The sequence below is a fragment of the Bombina bombina genome, chromosome 9 (genome assembly GCF_027579735.1).
Source record: "Bombina bombina isolate aBomBom1 chromosome 9, aBomBom1.pri, whole genome shotgun sequence".
Classification (NCBI taxonomy): Eukaryota; Metazoa; Chordata; class Amphibia; order Anura; family Bombinatoridae; genus Bombina; species Bombina bombina.
The window spans coordinates 163,271,292-163,295,055 of NC_069507.1; the positions used below are offsets into that span (position 1 = coordinate 163,271,292).

General features: G+C 37.6%; 1 protein-coding gene across 1 annotated transcript in view; it reads left to right on the top strand.

The window, feature by feature from the left end:
* SEMA4G (semaphorin 4G) overlaps nt 1-23,764 on the top strand; it is a 531,345-nt gene that overhangs the window by 90,385 nt on the left and 417,196 nt on the right. Inside the window, exon 2 of the mRNA XM_053692470.1 lies at nt 9,966-10,179. Coding sequence (XP_053548445.1) covers nt 10,059-10,179 — 121 coding nt within the window. The 5' untranslated portion in view covers nt 9,966-10,058. The remainder of the gene's footprint in view (nt 1-9,965; nt 10,180-23,764) is intronic.

A 23,764-nucleotide genomic window follows, 5' to 3' on the forward strand; every position in this document is an offset into this window, starting at 1 on the left:
CCGAACCCTGCCGTCACCTATATTAAACTTATTAACCCCTAAACCTAAGACTAACACTAACACCCCCCTAACTTAAATATTATTTAAATAAATCTAAATACATATTACAATTATTAACTAAATTATTCCTATTTAAAACTAAATACTTACCTGTAAAATAAACCCTAAAATAGCTACAATATAACTAATAATTATATTGTAGCTATTTTCGGATTTATTTTTATTTTACAGGCAACTTTGTATTTATTTTAACTAGGTACAATAGCCATTAAATAGTTATTAACTATTTAATAACTACCTAGTTAAAATAACTATAAAATTACCTGTAAAATAAAACCTAACCTAAGTTACAAATACACCTAACACTACACTATCATTAAATTAATTAAAAAATTAACTACAATTACCTAAAATTAAAGACAAATAAACTAAACTATAGTACAAAAAAAAACAAACACTAAATTACAGAAAATAAAAAAATTACAAGAACTTTAAACTAATTACACCTAATCTAAGCCCCCTAATAAAATAAAAAAAAAACCAAAATAATAAAATGTCCTACCCTATACTAAATTACAAAGTAATCGGCTCTTTTACCAGCCCTTAAAAGGTCTTTTTGCGGGGCATTGCCCCAAAGTAATCAGCTCTTTTACCTGTAAAAAAAAATATAAGCCCCCCCAACATTACAACCCACCACCCACACACCCCTACTCTAAAACCCACCCAAACCCCCCTTAAAAAACCTAACACTAACCCCCTGAAGATCACCCTACCTTGAGCCGTGTTCACCCAGCCAGGCCGAATTCTTCATCCAAGCGGGGCAGAAGAGGTCCTCCATCCTGCCGAAGTCTTCATCCAAGTGGCGCCTTCTATCTTCAATCATCCGGAGCGGAGCCATCTTCCAACGACGTCCTAACACTGAATGCCTGGTACTTTAAATGACGTCATCCAAGATGGGGTTCCTTGAATTCCGATTGGCTGATAGGATTCTATCAGCCAATCGGAATTAAGGTAGGAAAAATCCGATTGGCTGATGTAATCAGCCAATCGGATTGAAGTTCAATCCCATTGGCTGATTGGATCATCCAATAGAATTGAAGTCGCAATATCAGCCAATCGGAATTTGAGGGACGCCATCTTGGATGACGTCATTTAAAGGACCAGGCATTCGGTGTTAGGACGTCGTCGGAAGAAGATGGCTCCGCGTCGGCTTGATGGAAGATGGTTCCGCTCCGGATGATTGAAGATAGAAGACGCCGCTTGGATGAAGACTTCGGCTGGATGAAGGACCTCTTCTGCCCCCGCTTGGATGAAGAATTCGGCCCGGCTGGGTGAACACGGCTCAAGGTAGGGTGATCTTCAGGGGGTTAGGTTTTTTAAAGGGGGGTTTGGGTGGGTTTTAGAGTAGGGGTGTGTGGGTGGTGGGTTGTAATGTTGGGGGGGGTTGTATTTTTTTTTTTTACAGGTAAAAGAGCTGATTACTTTGGGGCAATGCCCTGCAAAAAGCCCTTTTAAGGGCTGGTAAAAGAGCTGATTACTTTGTAATTTAGTATAGGGTAGGGTATTTTATTATTTTGGGGGGCTTTTTTATTTTATTAGGGGACTTAGATTAGGTGCAATTACTTTAAAGTTCTTGTAATTTTTTTTATTTTCTGTAATTTAGTGTTTGTTTGTTTTTGTACTATAGTTTAGTTTATTTAATTGTCTTTGGCCTAGATTTAGAGTTCGGCGGTAAAAGGGCTGTTAACGCTCCGCGGGTTTTTTTCTGGCCGCACCATAAATTTAACTCTGGTATCGAGAGTTCAAACAAATGCTGCGTTAGGCTCCAAAAAAGGAGCGTAGAGCATTTTTACCGCAAATGCAACTCTCGATACCAGAGTTGCTTACGGACGCGGCCGGCCTCAAAAACGTGCTCGTGCACGATTCTCCCATAGGAAACAATGGGGCTGTTTGAGCTGAAAAAAAACCTAACACCTGCAAAAAAGCAGCGTTCAGCTCCTAACGCAGCCCCATTGTTTCCTATGGGGAAACACTTCCTACGTCTGCACCTAACACTCTAACATGTACCCCGAGTCTAAACACCCCTAACCTTACACTTATTAACCCCTAATCTGCCGCCCCCGCTATCGCTGACCCCTGCATTACACTTTTAACCCCTAATCTGCCGCTCCGTAAACCGCCGCCACCTACGTTATCCCTATGTACCCCTAATCTGCTGCCCTAACATCGCCGACCCCTATGTTATATTTATTAACCCCTAATCTGCCCCCCACAACGTCGCCGACACCTACCTACACTTATTAACCCCTAATCTGCCGAGCGGACCTGAGCGCTACTATAATAAATGTATTAACCCCTAATCCGCCTCACTAACCCTATCATAAATAGTATTAACCCCTAATCTGCCCTCCCTAACATCGCCGACACCTACCTTCAATTATTAACCCCTAATCTGCCGACCGGAGCTCACCGCTATTCTAATAAATGTATTAACCCCTAAAGCTAAGTCTAACCCTAACACTAACACCCCCCTAACTTAAATATAATTTACATCTAACGAAATAAATTAACTCTTATTAAATAACTTATTCCTATTTAAAGCTAAATACTTACCTGTAAAATAAATCCTAATATAGCTACAATATAAATTATAATTATATTATAGCTATTTTAGGATTAATATTTATTTTACAGGCAACTTTGTAATTATTTTAACCAGGTACAATAGCTATTAAATAGTTAAGAACTATTTAATAGTTACCTAGTTAAAATAATTACAAATTGACCTGTAAAATAAATCCTAACCTAAGTTATAATTAAACCTAACACTACCCTATCAATAAAATAATTAAATAAACTACCTACAATTACCTACAATTAACCTAACACTACACTATCAATAAATTAAATAAACACAATTGCTACAAATAAATACAATTAAATAAACTATCTAAAGTACAAAAAATAAAAAAGAACTAAGTTACAGAAAATAAAAAAATATTTACAAACATAAGAAAAATATTACAACAATTTTAAACTAATTACACCTACTCTAAGCCCCCTAATAAAATAACAAAGCCCCCCAAAATAAAAAATTCCCTACCCTATTCTAAAATACAAAAATTACAAGCTCTTTTACCTTACCAGCCCTGAACAGGGCCCTTTGCGGGGCATGCCCCAAGAATTTCAGCTCTTTTGCCTGTAAAAAAAAACATACCATACCCCCCCCCAACATTACAACCCACCACCCACATACCCCTAATCTAACCCAAACCCCCCTTAAATAAACCTAACACTAAGCCCCTGAAGATCTTCCTACCTTGTCTTCACCTCACCAGGTATCACCGATCCGTCCTGGCTCCAAGATCTTCATCCAACCCAAGCGGGGGTTGGCGATCCATAATCCGGTGCTCCAAAGTCTTCCTCCTATCCGGCAAGAAGAGGACATCCGGACCGGCAAACATCTTCTCCAAGCGGCATCTTCTATGTTCTTCCATCCGATGACGACCGGCTCCATCTTGAAGACCTCCAGCGCGGATCCATCCTCTTCTTCCGACGACTAGACGACGAATGACGGTTCCTTTAAGGGACGTCATCCAAGATGGCGTCCCTCGAATTCCGATTGGCTGATAGGATTCTATCAGCCAATCGGAATTAAGGTAGGAATTTTCTGATTGGCTGATGGAATCAGCCAATCAGAATCAAGTTCAATCCGATTGGCCGATCCCATCAGCCAATCAGATTGAGCTCGCATTCTATTGGCTGATCGGAACAGCCAATAGAATGCGAGCTCAATCTGATTGGCTGATTGGATCAGCCAATCGGATTGAACTTGATTCTGATTGGCTGATTCCATCAGCCAATCAGAAAATTCCTACCTTAATTCCGATTGGCTGATAGAATCCTATCAGCCAATCGGAATTCGAGGGACGCCATCTTGGATGACGTCCCTTAAAGGAACCGTCATTCGTCGTCTAGTCGTCGGAAGAAGAGGATGGATCCGCGCTGGAGGTCTTCAAGATGGAGCCGGTCGTCATCGGATGGAAGAACATAGAAGATGCCGCTTGGAGAAGATGTTTGCCGGTCCGGATGTCCTCTTCTTGCCGGATAGGAGGAAGACTTTGGAGCACCGGATTATGGATCGCCAACCCCCGCTTGGGTTGGATGAAGATCTTGGAGCCAGGACGGATCGGTGATACCTGGTGAGGTGAAGACAAGGTAGGAAGATCTTCAGGGGCTTAGTGTTAGGTTTATTTAAGGGGGGTTTGGGTTAGATTAGGGGTATGTGGGTGGTGGGTTGTAATGTTGGGGGGGGGGTATTGTATGTTTTTTTTTACAGGCAAAAGAGCTGAAATTCTTGGGGCATGCCCCGCAAAGGGCCCTGTTCAGGGCTGGTAAGGTAAAAGAGCTTGTAATTTTTGTATTTTAGAATAGGGTAGGGAATTTTTTATTTTGGGGGGCTTTGTTATTTTATTAGGGGGCTTAGAGTAGGTGTAATTAGTTTAAAATTGTTGTAATATTTTTCTTATGTTTGTAAATATTTTTTTATTTTCTGTAACTTAGTTCTTTTTTATTTTTTGTACTTTAGATAGTTTATTTAATTGTATTTATTTGTAGCAATTGTGTTTATTTAATTTATTGATAGTGTAGTGTTAGGTTAATTGTAGGTAATTGTAGGTAGTTTATTTAATTATTTTATTGATAGGGTAGTGTTAGGTTTAATTATAACTTAGGTTAGGATTTATTTTACAGGTCAATTTGTAATTATTTTAACTAGGTAACTATTAAATAGTTCTTAACTATTTAATAGCTATTGTACCTGGTTAAAATAATTACAAAGTTGCCTGTAAAATAAATATTAATCCTAAAATAGCTATAATATAAATGTAATTTATATTGTAGCTATATTATGATTTATTTTACAGGTAAGTATTTAGCTTTAAATAGGAATAAGTTATTTAATAAGAGTTAATTTATTTCGTTAGATGTAAATTATATTTAAGTTAGGGGGGTGTTAGTGTTAGGGTTAGACTTAGCTTTAGGGGTTAATACATTTATTAGAATAGCGGTGAGCTCCGGTCGGCAGATTAGGGGTTAATAATTGAAGGTAGGTGTCGGCGATGTTAGGGAGGGCAGATTAGGGGTTAATACTATTTATGATAGGGTTAGTGAGGCGGATTAGGGGTTAATACATTTATTATAGTAGCGCTCAGGTCCGCTCGGCAGATTAGGGGTTAATAAGTGTAGGTAGGTGTCGGCGACGTTGTGGGGGGCAGATTAGGGGTTAATAAATATAACATAGGGGTCGGCGATGTTAGGGGCAGCAGATTAGGGGTACATAGGGATAACGTAGGTGGCGGCGATTTGCGGTCGGAAGATTAGGGGTTAATTATTTTAAGTAGCTTGCGGCGACGTTGTGGGGGGCAAGTTAGGGGTTAATAAATATAATATAGGGGTCGGCGGGGTTAGGGGCAGCAGATTAGGGGTACATAAGTATAACGTAGGTGGCGGTCGGCAGATTAGGGGTTAAAAATTTTAATCGAGTGGCGGCGATGTGGGGGGAGCTCGGTTTAGGGGTACATAGGTAGTTTATGGGTGTTAGTGTACTTTAGGGTACAGTAGTTAAGAGCTTTATAAACCGGCGTTAGCCAGAAAGCTCTTAACTCCTGCTATTTTCAGGCGGCTGGAATCTTGTCGTTAGAGCTCTAACGCTCACTGCAGAAACGACTCTAAATACCAGCGTTAGAAAGATCCCATTGAAAAGATAGGCTACGCAAATGGCGTAGGGGGATCTGCGGTATGGAAAAGTCGCGGCTGAAAAGTGAGCGTTAGACCCTTTAATCACTGACTCCAAATACCAGCGGGCGGCCAAAACCAGCGTTAGGAGCCTCTAACGCTGGTTTTGACGGCTACCGCCGAACTCTAAATCTAGGCCTTTAATTTTAGGTAATTGTAGTTAATTTTTTAAATTAATTTAATGATAGTGTAGTGTTAGGTGTATTTGTAACTTAGGTTAGGTTTTATTTTACAGGTAATTTTGTAGTTATTTTAACTAGGTAGCTATTAAATAGTTAATAACTATTTAATAGCTATTGTACCTAGTTAAAATAAATACAAAGTTGCCTGTAAAATAAAAATAAATCCAAAAATAGCTACAATATAATTATTAGTTATATTGTAGCTATTTTAGGGTTTATTTTACAGGTAAGTATTTAGTTTTAAATAGGAATAATTTAGTTAATAATTGTAATATTATTTAGATTTATTTAAATAATTAAGTTAGGTTGGTGTTAGTGTTAGACTTAGGTTTAGGGGTTAATAAGTTTAATATAGGTGGCAGCGGGGTCCGGGATCAGCGGTTTAGGGGTTAAGCATTTAATTTAGTTGCAGCGGGCTCCGGGAGCGGCGGTTTAGGGGTTAAACATTTAATTTAGTTGCGGCGGGGTCCGGGATCCGCAGGATAGGGGTTAATAACTTTAATATAGGTGGCGGCGGTATAGGGGGCGGCAGATTAGGGGTAAATAGGTATAATGTAGGTGGCAACGGGGTCCGGGAGCGGCGGTTTAGGGGTTAATATATTATAGTTGCGGCAGGGTCCAGGAGCGGTGGTTTAGGGGGTAATAACTTTATTTAGGTGCGGGGGGGTTTTCTGGAGCGGCGGTTTAGGGGGTAAAACAGTATAGTTTAGTGTGGTTGCTTAGTGACAAGCTAGCAAGAAAGCTGCGAAGAAGCCGATGAGCAGCAAGATCGATGACTGTCAGTTAACAACAGTCCGCTGCTCATCGCTCTGTAATGGGTGCGCGGCTTCTTGACAGCTTTCTTGATAACTTTGGCAAACGTATTCAGGTCCGCGGCGGCGATGGTAGGCGAGCATATTGGGCCGGCGAATGCAGGTAAGTAGACGGCTTGATACATAGAGGCCATAGGCTCAAGAGCGTGCACGTGTCTGGAGAACTATATGGCAGCAGTTTTGCAAGAATGTTATCTGATTGCAAGAGCACTAGATAGCAGCACTATCTTCTGCCATATAGTGCTCCAGACATCTACCTAGGTATCTTTTCACCAAAAATACCATGGAAACTAAGCAAATTTTGATAATAGAAGTAAATTGGAAACTTTTTTTTAAATTGTATGCTCTGTCTTAATCACAAAAGGAAGTTTTTGGGTTTCATATCCATTTATAATACCATAGTCTTTCTGAATCATGAAAGAAACATTTGGGATTTAATGTCCCTTTGACCCAGCATGGAGAAAATGGGAAGCATAGAAAATGTGAAACTTCCAGATATATTTCATTATTAACTCCCTAAGCTAATCGGCCTGAACTACTTCTGCAGTAACACATTTTTATTTATTAGAATTGATAATCGCAATACATAAAATACACATTACACGCTAGATTATCTTTTGTCGTTAGAGATATTTCTTACCGTACTAAATGTGTCTAGTAATCTTTTAATTTGGTTAGCTAAATTAAACATGCATTATTAATTACCATTTGATATGGAATTGTTTTTATTTTGCTTAATGCTTGCACATTGGCTTAATGAATAGTGAAATTAAAAAAAACAAAAACTGATCATTTTCATCATGAAGAAAATTTGATTAATTGTGTCAAGGTTACCGATGTGCGCCGAATCCTATCTGCCAGGGCGAAACAATTCCTAAAATAATATATCTGGCTCCTAAATTTGTGGAATATTCTTCATATACAGTAACTATGAACACATGCACTTTAAAACTCTTATACTCCTTTATATTGATTTTACTGTTTTTATTTTATTTATTGACTTTAACTCCAACGATATGCATTGTTTTGGCATCAGCTAACGTTTGTTCTAGTGGCGCAACTAGCAGCCCTCACGGTCTTGGGTCTTGTGTAGCTGCGAAACAGTCTCTGTTACTATGGATAAACGATATACTTTTATGTTGCGGTCTTTTCTTGTTTGCAAGATAGGTTTGCTGTAGCTGATCATGACATTGGGTTCTGACTACGGTTAATTTAAGTGGACTGTTAGACCAGTGATTTTTAACCTTTTTTTTGCCGTGGCACACTTTTTTACATTAAAAAATCCTGTGGCACACCACCATCCCAAAATTTTTAAAAAATCACACATTGTAGCCTAATACAGCATATATATATATACACATACACACACATACTGTATGTATTGTGCTGTTATGCCATGCCTCCTACAAACTACCCCTGCACTGGGAGTAAAAAACAAGCAAAGTTTAAAAAATATGTCACACTGTTGTCAGTCTGCCGTGGCACACCTGAGGATCTCTCATGGCACACTAGTTGAAAAACACTGTGTTAGACTATCGGCAAGGCAGCACACCACTATTTATCCTGTCTATATTAGTGGGAGTATATATTTTGGTATCTATTGGGAAATAGCTACATGCACAACAGATGGTACAGAATATAGTAGGCATGGTATTTTTGATGAAGCCTGTTTCAGATGAGCTTAAATCTGTGTAGAGTTAATGGAACAAAAGTTAGATTTCCTAGTTGCTGACTTGTACTTGGTGCTTTTAATATTTGTATTCTCATCTACTCTGGGTATTTTTGTGCTTTCCTTGTTTGCTTGTGGATAGAATCTATGCGCATTTTCTTTACCAGAGGGTACATTAGATCAGCAGTTGGGATCACAGCTTGGCATATAACTTTATTGACTTGAACTGCCTTGCACACTGCACTAAACACCTCCTGTAGGTAACTCCTTTTAAATATGGTTTTTTATAACGCCACTTCCAACACAAACTGGTTTTACATTACAAGGCATTTTGAAATCAACAATAGAAAAGTATTATTGTACAATATTAAAATATAGGGTTTGCATGACTAGAACTGTAAAAGCAGACAAGAATATTTATATAAACATATTTAATATTTTTATGTTAACTATTAAATATTTGTTACAACTTGTAACTATTTTTTAGTGCTTGACAAACAGCAAATGTTACTATTTTCCAGGAAAATAATATTAATATATAAAAAAAAAAATCACAACAATTTAAAATTGAAAAGTATTATTGTAAAACAATAAATATGTAGTTGTCATTGCTATATATGTAAAACACACTCACAAAATATTTGTATTGCAATAAATATAATTATTATTTTTATATTATAGGGATACTAAATCCATTTTTTTCTTCTTTCATGATTCAGATAGAGCATGTAATTTTAAGCAACTTTCTAATTTACTCCCATTATCACTTTTTCTTTGTTCTCTTGGTATCTTTTTTGAAAAGCAACAATATAAGCTTAGGAGCCGGCCCATTTTTGGTTTGGCACCAGGGTAGCACTTGCTGATTGGTGGTTAAATGTAGCCACCAATCATCAAACGCTACCCGTGTTCTAAACCAGAAGTGGGCTGGCTCCTAAGCTTACACTCCTGCCTTTTCAAATAAAGATGCCAAAAGAAAAAAAATGATAATAGGAGTAAATCAGAAAGTTGCTGAAAATTGCATGCTCTATCGGAATCACAGAAAAGAAATTGGGTTTAGTATCCCTTTAAATAGATATTTGTTATATAACTCATATTTTTATTTATTACCGCAAATTTTTCCTAATTTCCAGGAAAATAATATTGACACAAAAGGCACGACAAAAATCCTTCAATGTATATATTTTGCTCTGTTTTAATGTTATAATGTTTTTGGAGGTTTATAAATCCATTGATATGTTGTGTTTTTTTTTTAAAGTTAAAAATGATGTTATTGAATGTAGAACTAGAAACCTAACATCTTTCTAAAATATGGCTATTCGCTTTATGGCATTTTTATTGTGTGAAAATGACCCCAATACACAATGTACAAATTTTCCTTTTTTAATTTCTCTTCATAAGGCTATTGGAGTTTCTGTGTATGGGGATTTTGTTTCCTTGAGCATGGTTATAAACTGTGGTGCAGGTTCTAAGACAAAGCTCTACAAACCAGAATTCTTTATTTTTCAGACTCTACTCTGAGGTAGCCTACGGTTCAGCCTTCATTGCAAAGGTGATTCCCTGGAAGCCTGGTTAATCTGCGATTTCAAAGTGTATAAGAAAATGAAGAAACACTTGATCTGTTACCTTATAGCACTGTATGCAATAGAAGCAATTGGATATTCCTCAAAGAAGTCCTCTAGAGATTTAGATGCAACGCCAAGGATAACAGTGACCTACAATGGTAATTTTTTTTTTCTTTATGCAGTTTGGTGTTTTTTTTTTTGTTGTTGTTTTTTTTTTTTTGGCCAATCATCCTTCATGAAACCCATGATTTGTTTACACCATGCAACGGGCTAGCTAATGTGCTGATTATAGATAGGCTTACTATCGTGGAATTCATCAGACAATATTGACTGTTTAATGAGCGTTGGAGCAATATCACTTGCTTAAAACAGCAGTTTATGTTCATGGGGAAATGAATTGTTACAGTGTAATGATGATTAGTTTCTTTACTCACAATTGTCAGGCTGTGTGCTCGGGATGCAGTAGATGAAAATATATTGCAGTTTTGTATCTAAGTTGGCAGTGATTTGTCTTTATGTCTTTTGGATGGAGACAATTAGTTGTTCCGACACACGACTAAAATTAAATTGGTGGCAAAAGTTTAACTGCTCTTTCCTCATATTTTCTTGCTATCTTATTTATACTTTGCCGTGCAAGTGTCTGTGTGTCTGCCTCTGTGTTTCTGTCTATCTTTGTGTTTATCTACTTATGTATATCTGTAGCTCTACATTCAAATTGCTAAACTTTATAATTATTTTACATAAGGATGTTTATATCTTTCACTAATGTTAATCTGTGAATGGGATTTAAAGTGAATGTCAATTTTGATGCTAAAGTGCCCGGCTTTTAAAAATTCGATTAAAAAACAGGGGCACTTTAATTCATCAAAATTTACATTTCACTCCTGTTGAGAAAGATAAACTTACCTTTTAATCTTCACAGCAGCTCCAGCTTCCTCCGCCCGTTGCAAAGCCTCTTCCTGGGTCTAAAATGAGAAATCTGGCTTCCTCCAATCACGGCGTTGAATCAGACACTGATTCCCCCAGGGGGGGGAAGCCGTGATTGGAGGATGACTTATCCATCATTTCTGACATCATAAATGGCTTGCAACAACCGGAGGAAGCTGGAGCTGCTTTGAAGATTAAAAGGTAAGTTTTTTTTTCTCTCAACAGGAGTGAAATGTAAATTTTGATGAATTAAAGTGCCACTGTTTTTTAATCGAATTTTAAAAAACCAGGCACTTTAGCATCAAAATTGACATTCACTTTAAACTGTCTGAAGATGTCAGCAGAAGTTTATTAAATGGTCAACAGCTATACTATTTATAGGCCATCGTTTCTTAAAGGGAGAGTTTACTCCAAAATTATTATTGTTTAAAAAAATAGATAACGCCTTTACTACCCATTCCCCAGCTTTGCACAACTATCGCTGTTATATTAATAAACATTATAACCTTTAAACTTCTAAATGTCTGCCTGTTTCTAATCCGCTAGAAACTGCCTCTTCCATCAATACATTTTAATAGCTTTTCACAGCTCGACAATGCTATTTCATGTATGACTTATAAATAACATTGTGCTCACTCCTGTGGAGTTATTAGCTAAAATACAAGTCTGTAAATTGCACTGCAGAGGCTTAGATATAAGGTAATCACAAAGGTAAAAAGTTTATTAATTCGCCACTGTTGGTTTTGCAAAACTGGGGATTGATTAATAAGGGGATTATCTATCTTTTTAGACAAAAATAATTTTGGAGTAGACTGTCCCTTTTAAATGGTTTTGACCAGGAATGACACTGTAATTTTTCTAGCATAGTATTCTTAGGTCATCACCTTTGCTTAGGCCAATTAGGGACAGATATGTGGTAGGGTTAGACTTGTGAAGTCTGCATTGTGCACTTCCAATTCTCAGAATTGGAAAACTCCAAATTTTCCTAGATAAATTACAGGAAAGGGAGGAGTGCGATTGCGAAACACGTGTCAGGGTAACATAGTGAGAATGTAGCCCCCCTTTTAAATTGCTTGATCTTTTTTCTGTTTAATTCTTGGATGATGTCTTAAAGGGGAAAGTGTATCATTATTGTGGACCATTGGTAGCAGGAAATAATTATTATATATTGCGCTGTGGGTGCTTCATAATTTTAGGTAAATTAAGCTCTCTCAATAGGAGGAGCATAAGTAAATGCAAAGTAAAATACGAACTGGTAAATTTAATAAAGCTCCCCGCTATAGAAGGAGCTTAGCCGATGAGGGACAGTATCTCCGGCTCAGTGGTATATCACTTTAAAATTGTGGAAAACCTTTTTTCCCTTTCATGAAGTGTTATACTAAATATTTCCATTAATAATTGTCTTTCAAACCTGCAGAGCTTAAAGTGATTGTAAACTTTACTAAATTACTGCTCACTATATAAAATGAATCTTTAAAAGAGGGGCACTTTTAATTCATTAACATTTTTACGTTTCTTTTTTAAAATATTTACCACTGAGTTATGGTAAACATACCACCATTCCATCTGTGGGGCACACAGCGATTGAAGGAAGCTGGATTTGTCATTGATCTGCTAAATACAGTAGGAGATGCAGTCAGTGAAATGACGGTATGTTTACCATAATTCAGTGTCAAAATGTTAATTAATTAAAGTTCCCATGTAGTGATGTCGTGAACCTAAAAATTTGGGTTGGCGGACGCGAACTTCCGCATAAGTTCGCGAACTGGCGAACCGCCATAGACTTCAATAGGCAGGCGAATTTTAAAACCCACAGGGATTCTTTCTGGCCACAATAGTGATGGAAAAGTTGTTTCAAGGGCACTAACACCTGGACTGTCGCATGCCGGAGGGGGATCCATGGCAAAACTCCCATGGAAAATTACATAGTTGATGCAGAGTCTGGTTTTAATCCATAAAGGGCATAAATCACCTATCATTCCTAAATTGTTTGGAATAACGTGCTTTAAAACATCAGGTATGATGTTGTATCGATCAGGTAGTGTAAGGGTTACGTGTAAGGGTTACGCCCGCTTCACAGTGCGCAGTGTAGGTGATAAACCTGCCCTGACCATGCTTTGCAGACCAGGTATCAGTGGTCAGATGAACCCTTGCCCCAACACTGTGTGCCAGACATGCCATTAAAGCAGACTTATATGGCTTTGGCGTTGCTTTTTGGTAATTAGAAGGCTGCTAAATGCCACTGCGCACCACACGTGTTTTATGCCCAGCAGTGAAGGGGTTAATTAGGGAGCATGTAGGCAGCTTGTAGAGTTAATTTTAGCTTAAGTGTAGTGTAGTAGACAACCCAAAGTACTGATCTAGGCCCATTTTGGTATATTTCATGCCACCATTTCACCGCCAAATGCGATCAAATAAAAAAAAATTGTTCACTTTTTCACAAACTTTAGGTTTCTCACAGAAATTATTTACAAACAACTTATGCAATTATGGCATACATGGTTGTAAATGCTTCTCTGGGATCCCCTTTGTTCAGAAATAGCAGACTTATATGGCTTTGGCGTTGCTTTTTGGTAATTAGATGGCTGCTAAATGCCACTGCGCACCACACGTGTTTTATGCCCAGCAGTGAAGGGGTTAATTAGGGAGCATGTAGGCAGCTTGTAGAGTTAATTTTAGCTTAAGTGTAGTGTAGTAGACAACCCAAAGTATTGATCTAAGCCCATTTTGGTATATTTCATGCCACCATTTCACCGCCAAATGCGATCAAATTTAAAAAAAAACTTAAATTTTGTCGCAATTTTAGGTTTCTCACTGAAATTATTTACAAACAGCTTGTGCAATTATGGCACAAATGGTTGTAAATGCTTCTCTGGGATCCCCTTTGTTCAGAAATAGCAGACATATATGACTTTGGCGTTGCTTTCTGGTAATTAGAAGGCCGCTATGCTGCTACGCATCACACGTGTATTATGGCTAGCAGTGAAGGGGTTAATTAGGTAGTTTGTAGGGAGCTTGCAGGGTTAATTTTAGCTTTAGTGTAGAGATCAGCCTCCCACCTGACACGTCAGACCCCCTGATCCCTCCCAAACAGCTCCCTTCCCTCCCCCACGCCACAATTGTCCCCGCCATCTTAAGTACTGGCAGAAAGTCTGCCAGTACTAAAATAAAAGGTTTTTAAAAATGTTTTAATTTTTTTAGCATATTTACATATGCTGTGGTGTAGCAGCCCCCCTTAGCCCCCAACCTCCTTGATCCCCCCAAAACAGCTCTCTAACCCTCCCCATCTGCCTTATTGGCGGCCATCTTGGGTACTGGCAGCTGTCTGCTATTATTTCACAGTAAAAAAAGTGTTTTTTTTTTTTTTTAAATGAACACTACTGTTACACCAGATATGAGTGGTGGCACTGGGCAAGTGGGCACAGTATACGCTGTGAGCCTGACACACACGTGGCAAGCAGGCAACTGCAATTAGATTAGACAGGAAAAAAAAAAAAGCAGACTGATGTTCTAGCCCTAAAAAGGGCTTTTTGGGGTGCTGTCCTTACAGCAGAGATCAGATGAGTCCTTCAGGACTGTAGTGGACACTGAATACACTAGCCTAGCTATCAATTTCCCTATTAAATCAGCAGCAGCTACACTGTCCCTCCTCTCACTAAGAATGCAGCTTCCAAATGAATCTAAAATGGATGCTGTCCAGGAGGTGGGAGGGTCTGGGAGGGAGGGTCTGCTGCTGATTGGCTGTAATGTGTATTCTGACTGTGAGGTTCAGGGTCAAAGTTTACTCAATGATGACAAATAGGGGGCGGATCGAACATCGCATATGTTCGCCCGCCGAGGCGAACGCGAACATGCTATGTTTGCCGGGAACTATTCGCCGGCAAACTATTCGAGACATCACTATTCCCATGTTTTAAAGATTACTTTTATATAGTGGGCAGTAATTTAGTAAAGTTTACAATCACTTTAAGTATTTTTTTAATTGTATGAGTGTGAGTATGATTGATCTTGGACATAAGTTTAAAAAAATGGTTGGATATATGATCATAATTTACAAATATTAGAGTGAGCACTGTGATAATTTAAATTCAAATGGGTTTAGGTACTCTCTTGTTGCAACTCATTTTTGTGAGGTAATAATGTACCTGTTTCCGACTAAGAGTGCTTTTTTTATTTAAAATGTAATATTATTTGCACTCTTAGTAATTTTTCACGTGTGTAGCCACTTATAACACAGATATTTGAGCTAAAAGGGTGATTCAGGCCTGGCAACTTCAGACCAATGTGAGGCGTAGACACAGTTATCTGTAGAAGATGCCATATAAATAAACAACAGCCATTTTGTATCTTCTGGTGTCTTCATAAATCTCCCACTTAGAATTTTATTGAAAATTGCATTATTTTACCATCCTATCCTTGACATCTGATGCACTTCTCTGCTTTATACATAGACAGGCAGCATTCTGTGTAAAATATAAGTTTTTAAGATTTGTGTCAGTGTCTCAGAGGTATACTTTATCTAAATGCCTGGCACTTGCTGAGATATATAAATCAGTCTGCAGGAAATATCATTTTACTTAGTGATAGTCCTGGGAGATGTATTTGGTTTATTGATTCACTGTTTTTACATGGTTTGTCACAGACTCTTCAGTATTCCTGGTAGGTTAGTGAATGTAAATTGTAAGCTCGTCAGAACAGGTTCCTTCTCCTCCTCCCTTATTAAAGGGATACTAAAGCCAAATTTTTTTCTTTCATGATTCAGATAGTGCATGCAATTTTACGAAACTTTCTAATTTACTCCTATTATTTTTTCTTTGTTCTCTTGGTATCTTTATTTGAAAAGCAGGAAACGTAAAGCTTAGGAGCTGGCCCATTTTTGGTTCAGAACCTGGGTATCACTTGCTGATTGGTGGCTAAATTGATAATAGGAGTAAATTATAAAGTTGCTTTAAAATTGCATGCTCTATCTGAATCATGAATGTATTTATTTTTTGCTTAGTGTCCCCTTAATTTTGTTTGTTTAGTCTTTTTATGTATCTTTATATCTTCTTCTTTTTTTTTTTTTAAACATGAATCATTGTCACTTTGTACTCTGCTCATTTAGCCAACTCTATGGAATTTAGCAGCCCTTTGCAGAAACAAACATGCAGATTAATAATATTTTTCAAGGTAATTTATTAGGTTTTTGTGCAATGCCGGGTGATAGACTAGTGTAGACATACTTTTCAAATATTACAATATTTTGGCAATATATTACTATATGATAAAATTAAAAATGGCATGCGCTACTTCATAGCAGGCTCTAACTATGTTTTTAACCCTTTTACGTGGCTTTAGTCACTAGTGCTGAAGAGAACTGCTGGTTCCAAGCGGAAATGGCTGGTGACCCACTCAGCAGCGGCATTCACATGACCCAGCGGCATGTTTTTCATTGCTGACTGGGCCACTGGTCATTTCCGCTCTGAATCAGCAGTTCTCTTCAGCTTCCTAGTGGTTTTTTAACTATGTGTTTAGCCCCTTTGTGGACATTTTAACACATAGACTTGTAGATTCGCTAGTGCTAAAATTACATACAATTTTTCACTATAATGGCCATTTAAAAACATTATTTAAAAAAAATTGACCAAAAAGGGGGTCTCTCACCTAAATATAAAATATCCAAAAGACACATTCAAATGTGCAAATGTAAACAAAAATATACAATATTTGAGGAAGTAAAATGACAAAGATCAGTAAACTACTATACAAATAAATAATAGGAGAATGATAAAAGCTCCAGTCTGGATTGGGAGTGAAATTGTTTAAAGCATTACTGGGACAAAAAAAGTGTCCATTTGTGGTTGTGAAACGTGTTAGATCGTCTGTTTTCCCTTCACTGCAGGTGTGTAGTTCCTGCCACTATGTTTTTCTACACAGCCAATAATAAAAGTTAAATATTACTTTATTTTATTGCTCTTGTTTTGCCTTCTGTATGCCACGTTCTGTATACCGCTTTAAACACTTTCAGTTCCAATGTGGGTAGAAGTTCAGTTGTCAGTATTTTTATTAGCTAGATCTTTTGTGATCTTGTAGTATATATGTGCTTGCAAACTATTTTCAGTACACATTTGCCTCTTGAAGAAAAAAATTATAAGATAAAAGTATTGAAAAAATCCTCCCTGCATTTTTCACAAAGATACCGTATTCATTTTAGATGAGTAGAGGAAAATGTTATATATAACAAGGGGGCTGCATTGTGGCCCCTGGGCCTTAGGTTGGATAAGCCAGCTTTAAAGGACCACTACATACAGCAGAATTGGATAAATGACAAATACACAATAAAAAAAGACAATGCAATAGCACTTTGCATTTGAAATGAGCAGTAGTATATTTTATGGCATATTTCAAAGTTAATCCAATTTACTCTTTCCCTGTATCATATGACATCCATCAGCCAATCACAAAATGTGTATACATATAGCTGGAACCTCCTAAAGTGTGCATATAAATATAAAAAGAATGTGCATGTTTTCGCAATGGAAATATATTAGAAAGTTCGTTTTTTTTGCTCTATCTGAATAATTAAACTGTAATTTTAACTTTAGTGACCCTTTAACAGAATCATCCACAATAAACACTTGCCTGTGTGTATTTTAGCATACAGTATAATGGGTTGTATAATGTGTTATTTATAGGCAGGTCATAAAGAAAAAAATGTTTAGCAGTAACTGTGTAACGTTTATAATTATAATTTGTGCAGCTCACTTCTCTTAGAGGAGAATATATTTGCTAAGGTTTTATTTCTTTTTTTCTCAAACTGATAAATGTTAAAACTATACTTAATACAGTAATTTCTGATTTATGGGGTGATTTGACAGCCAGATTCAACAACTCTATTCAGCTGAAACATTTAGAGTCTCTACAATGTAAGTAATGAAGGTCTAAATGACAATCACATTTGACAGCTATGTGACATATTTAAATGTGACTAGATAACACATGTAGACAGTAAATTAAAACCATCTACATTCGATATATGGAGCATCTGAAGCATGAGTAAGTTATAATTCAGCTCAGGACTATACAATCCAGTTGTACTTATTAAAGGGACATTAAACCCTTTGAGATGCTAATATAAAAGATAAATTGTATGTGTATATATATATATATATATATATATATATATATATATATATAAACTCTGCAATATACTGTCTTTATTTTGTTCCCTTGTCCTGTAATTCCATTCTGAAATTGTGAGCTTTTCAGTTCCAGAACGCTGATATATTCCACACAGCCATTGGCTGCACATTCTAGTGACCAATTTATTACTGTCCCTCAATCGTCACCGCAGAGAAGGTAACCTAAGTTACAACATGGCAGCCCCCATTGTTTTATAGACACCAAAACTTTACACTTGTTTTGTCAATATTTAAACAGCTAATGAATCTTTAAAAAATAAATCTGTTATTCTCATACTAATCTTTTCTTTGAATGCTTCATTATATCTAGCATTTGTTTAGTGTTTAATGTCCTTTTAAAGGGACATGAAACCCCAAATTGTTCTTTCATGATTTAGACAGCGAATAAACACGTTTTCAGTTTACTTCTATTATATTTGTTTAGTTCTCTTGGTATCTGTTGTTGAAAAGCTTACAAGGTAGGCTCAAGAGCTGGGAACTAGCTACTGATTGGTGGCTGCACATATAGCCCTCTTTTCATTGGCTTACCAATGTGTTCAACTAGCTCCCAGTAGTGGATTGTTGCTCAATCAATAAAGAATAACAAGAAAATGAAGCAGAAATGATAATTGAAGTAAAATGAAAATTTGATTAAAAATGTATGATCTGTCTGAATCATAAAATAAAACATTTGTGTCATGCCTCTTTAAGTGTAAATTTAAAGGGCCACAAAAAGTGCATGAAAAAAGGCTCTGTGTTAGAACATTTTTTGCACTGTTGCTGGTGTGCATGGTGGATCTTATTTAATCTGAATCAGTTTAAGCGGCATATTTAGCAAGATCGCTGCTCCATAACCTGTCCGCCTGCTCTGAGACGGCGGACAGACATCACCAGAAATCAACCCAATCGAATACGATTGGGTTGATTGACACCCCCTGCTAGTGGCCGATTGGCCCCGAATCTGCAGGGGGCGGCATTGCACCAGCAGTTCACTAGAACTGCTGGTGCAATGATAAATGCCGACAGCGTATGCTGTCGGCATTTATCGATGTGCAGCGGACATGATCCGCAATATGCGATCATGTCCGCTTGCACAATGATAATTCGGCCCCTATATCACAATTTAATTCACTAGTCAGTTAGACTATTTAAATGATGGTTTACTACATAAAAACTAATTCTTGCTAGTTGTTCTTAATCTTAATATGTGCAACCAGATGGTTTCATTTTTATAATAAAAGGTTTTCAGATTAGTTTTACATTTCATATCAGAAAATTACTAATTTGGTTACATAACATTATAAATACCTAAATAAATAATTATAAAATTATTGCGACGAGAACATTTATTCATACTTGGACAACTTTTTGTTGTACTTTATTGGAAAGAGAAAAATAATCATTTCCTTAACTATTTTTTTGCTTAATTTTTCTGCTTGCCCCTCCCTCCTCACACTTAGCTCTTTGTTATTCCACTAAAAATAATATTCTATTTATTGAGTTTATTGAAATTTAACACTGAAGAGCTAAGGGGTTTGTTCTGTGTACATATATTTGCAGAGGAACAGCAGTAGTACAGTAATTTTATCAGCTCGGAATTTTGTATTTTACAACATGTTTGCTTTAAAGGGACACTCAAGTCAAAATGAAACTTCATGATTCAGATAGAGCAGCAATTTTAAACAACTTTTCAATTTACTTCCATTAACATAATGTGCACATTCTTTCTTATATTTACACTGTTTGAGTCACCAACTCCTACTGACCATGTGCAAGAATTCACAGCATATACATATATGCATTTGTGATTGGCTAATGGCTGTCACATGATACAGGGGGAGTGGAAATAGACATAACTTTGCAATTTATTTAACAAAAATCTACTACTCATTTGAAGTTCAGACTAAGTGCTATTGTATTGTCTTCTTATCATGCATTTGTTGATTATGCAAATCTACAGTGTTGACTGGTCCTTTAAAGAAGAGGCATGCTATCTTTGCAGACACAGTTTTGAGAAGTGCAAAACCAAGAATCTGTTATAATATCTTCTATACAGTGGCGGCTTGTGGGTTATTCAAATGGGGGTTCACAGACCACTTATGTAAAATAGTTTATATATATATATATATATATATATATATATATATATATATATATATATATATATATATATATATATATATATATATACAGGGAGTGCAGAATTATTAGGCAAGTTGTATTTTTGAGGATTCATTTTATTATTGAACAACAACCATGTTCTCAATGAACCCAAAAAACTCATTAATATCAAAGCTGAATAGTTTTGGAAGTAGTTTTTACTTTGTTTTTAGTTATAGCTATTTTAGGGGGATATCTGTGTGTGCAGGTGACTATTACTGTGCATAATTATTAGGCAACTTAACAAAAAACAAATATGTACCCATTTCAATAATTTATTTTTACCAGTGAAACCAATATAACATCTCAACATTCACAAATATACATTTCTGACATTCAAAAACAAAACAAAAACAAATCAGTGATCAATATAGCCACCTTTCTTTGCAAGGACACTCAAAAGCCTGCCATCCATGGATTCTGACAGTGTTTTGATCTGTTCACCATCAACATTGCGTGCAGCAGCAACCACAGCCTCCCAGACACTGTTCAGAGAGGTGTACTGTTTTCCCTCCTTGTAAATCTCACATTTGATGATGGACCACAGGTTCTCAATGGGGTTCAGATCAGGTGAACAAGGAGGCCATGTCATTAGATTTTCTTCTTTTATACCCTTTCTTGCCAGCCACGCTGTGGAGTACTTGGACGCGTGTGATGGAGCATTGTCCTGCATGAAAATCATGTTTTTCTTGAAGGATGCAGACTTCTTCCTGTACCACTGCTTGAAGAAGGTGTCTTCCAGAAACTGGCAGTAGGACTGGGAGTTGAGCTTGACTCCATCCTTAACCCGAAAAGGCCCCACAAGCTCATCTTTGATGATACCAGCCCAAACCAGTACTCCACCTCCACCTTGCTGGCGTCTGAGTCGGACTGGAGTTCTCTGCCCTTTACCAATCCAGCCACGGGCCCATCCATCTGGCCCATCAAGACTCACTCTCATTTCATCAGTCCATAAAACCTTAGAAAAATCAGTCTTGAGATATTTCTTGGCCCAGTCTTGACGTTTCAGCTTGTGTGTCTTGTTCAGTGGTGGTCGTCTTTCAGCCTTTCTTACCTTGGCCATGTCTCTGAGTATTGCACACCTTGTGCTTTTGGGCACTCCAGTGATGTTGCAGCTCTGAAATATGGCCAAACTGGTGGCAAGTGGCATCTTGGCAGCTGCACGCTTGACTTTTCTCAGTTCATGGGCAGTTATTTTGCGCCTTGGTTTTTCCACACGCTTCTTGCGACCCTGTTGACTATTTTGAATGAAACGCTTGATTGTTCGATGATCACGCTTCAGAAGCTTTGCAATTTTAAGAGTGCTTCATCCCTCTGCAAGATATCTCACTATTTTTGACTTTTCTGAGCCTGTCAAGTCCTTCTTTTGACCCATTTTGCCAAAGGAAAGGAAGTTGCCTAATAATTATACACACCTGATATAGGGTGTTGATGTCATTAGACCACACCCCTTCTCATTACAGAGATGCACATCACCTAATATGCTTAATTGGTAGTAGGCTTTCGAGCCTATACAGCTTGGAGTAAGAAAACATGCATAAAGAGGATGATGTGGTCAAAATACTCATTTGCCTAATAATTCTGCACTCCCTGTATGTATGTATATATATATATATATATATATATATATATATATATATATATATATATATAATATGTGTGTATGTTTAAAAAAATAAAATTATGTGTATGTATATATATATATATATATAGTTAATGCTCACATCTTTGCCACTTGTCTGTCACCTACTGTATGTAACTTTCCCTGTGCTTCCTTTACATCAGCCTCCCCTCATCTGCCTGTCATATGTGCTGTCTCTCCTCCCTTCCATTCTTCCTCTCTCACGCACACTTATCTCTCCCTGTCAACAATGTCTCACAGTTTTGCATCCGAGAGCTGTCATTACTCTTTGTTTTTGTGTATTAATTCTTGCAGAATGGCCCCATCAGCTTTGCGTCCACCACACACCTCGTCCTGGTCCTCCCCCCACCCCAACAAAACTGTTTGCATCTATCGCCACCAAGTCCGTTAAAAAAGTATTTACCACCCACCTAAAAGAGACAGTGAAAGTTCCACAGCTCACCGCATACACTTCATTTACCGCCACTGAGTGAGGATCCTGGTTGCCGCCAAATATTTGCAGACACTGGGAGGGACGACTCACGCTTGCTTGCTAGTCGCTCCATCAGCTTCTCCCCTCACCAAAACGCTGGTATAATAACTGTATAATAATGGCGCTTCAGCAGCCGCCCAAACTACAATCAGCAGTCATAAAACAAAGACTACACCGGGTGTGTAGTACACCCTACAATGCACCCTACAGTTCCCAATGTGAGCCTCCCAGTCCCACACACACAGCTCTCTCACTCGCACACTGAAAGATGTGCGATTAGCAATGCTATGGACTGGGTTGTGGGTGGCGCTGCAGGCACTGCAGACAGAAAGGGGAAAGTGATTTTCCCTATACTTCTATCTGTCACACATATAGTGTAGTGTGGTGCGGTGCGGTGCAATAGATAGCAGTTAACATGGAATTTTTTTTATTTTTTTTTTAATTCAAAACTGCAGTGGAGTTGTGGAGCCTGGATAATAATTATTATTATTAAATAAATAAATAAATCTTTTTCTTAAGCCAAAAAAATTAATTTATTTAATTACATTTTTTCTTTCTTTCTTTCTTTTGGGGGTTCACGTGCGGCTGTGCGCATTGGAGGAGCCTCCACTGCTTCTAGATAGAAAAAAATGCCCACAATAATCTTACAGAAACCTCTGGGAGAGCAGGATATTGTATCCAAAAAATATTAAACATTGCAGCCATGAATATACAGACTTATGCTAGATAATTAAAAATAAATTCTTATTTCAGAATGAATAACCTTTGGCTTTAATGTATCTTAAATAGAAAATTATCTTTTCCTCAGAAAAGCACTTTCTTAAATCAAATTTTAATTAAAAAAAAAAAACTGAATTATCTGTGCACCCCACTTAAAGGGACATTTTTTTTTTGCACTACTGATCCTGAAGTGTTTTACTCTTTGAGGTGGTTGAAGTCCTGCTCACGAGCATGAAAGCATTCCCAAGTAGGAATCCACCAGTGATTTGTTCGTTGTAAGTTTGCCACCCCTGATTGAATAGATGTGTTCTGCTCCAGAGCTGCAAGACTAAGGGCTAGATTTATCAAGCTGAGGCGGACAGGGGAGCATATACGCGCTCCTGTCCGCCGCAGCTCGCCTCTGGCGGGGCGAATTTCCCTGGAGGAATTTACTATTGCACACGAACGCTATTTTGTGCTTCCGTGCAATCACATGCGGGCAGAAGCTGTCAATCTCCCTGGTCGGACTAGACCGCGGAGATTGCATTTCGCCACCTTAGACGAAACGAAAGGTTAGGAAAGCAGCGGTCTGATGACCGCTGCTTGTTAAATACAGCGACCAGGTTCTCTTGTGAGAACCTGCAGCTGTAGTGGCTCAAAGGCTGGCGAAAGCCTTTAATAAA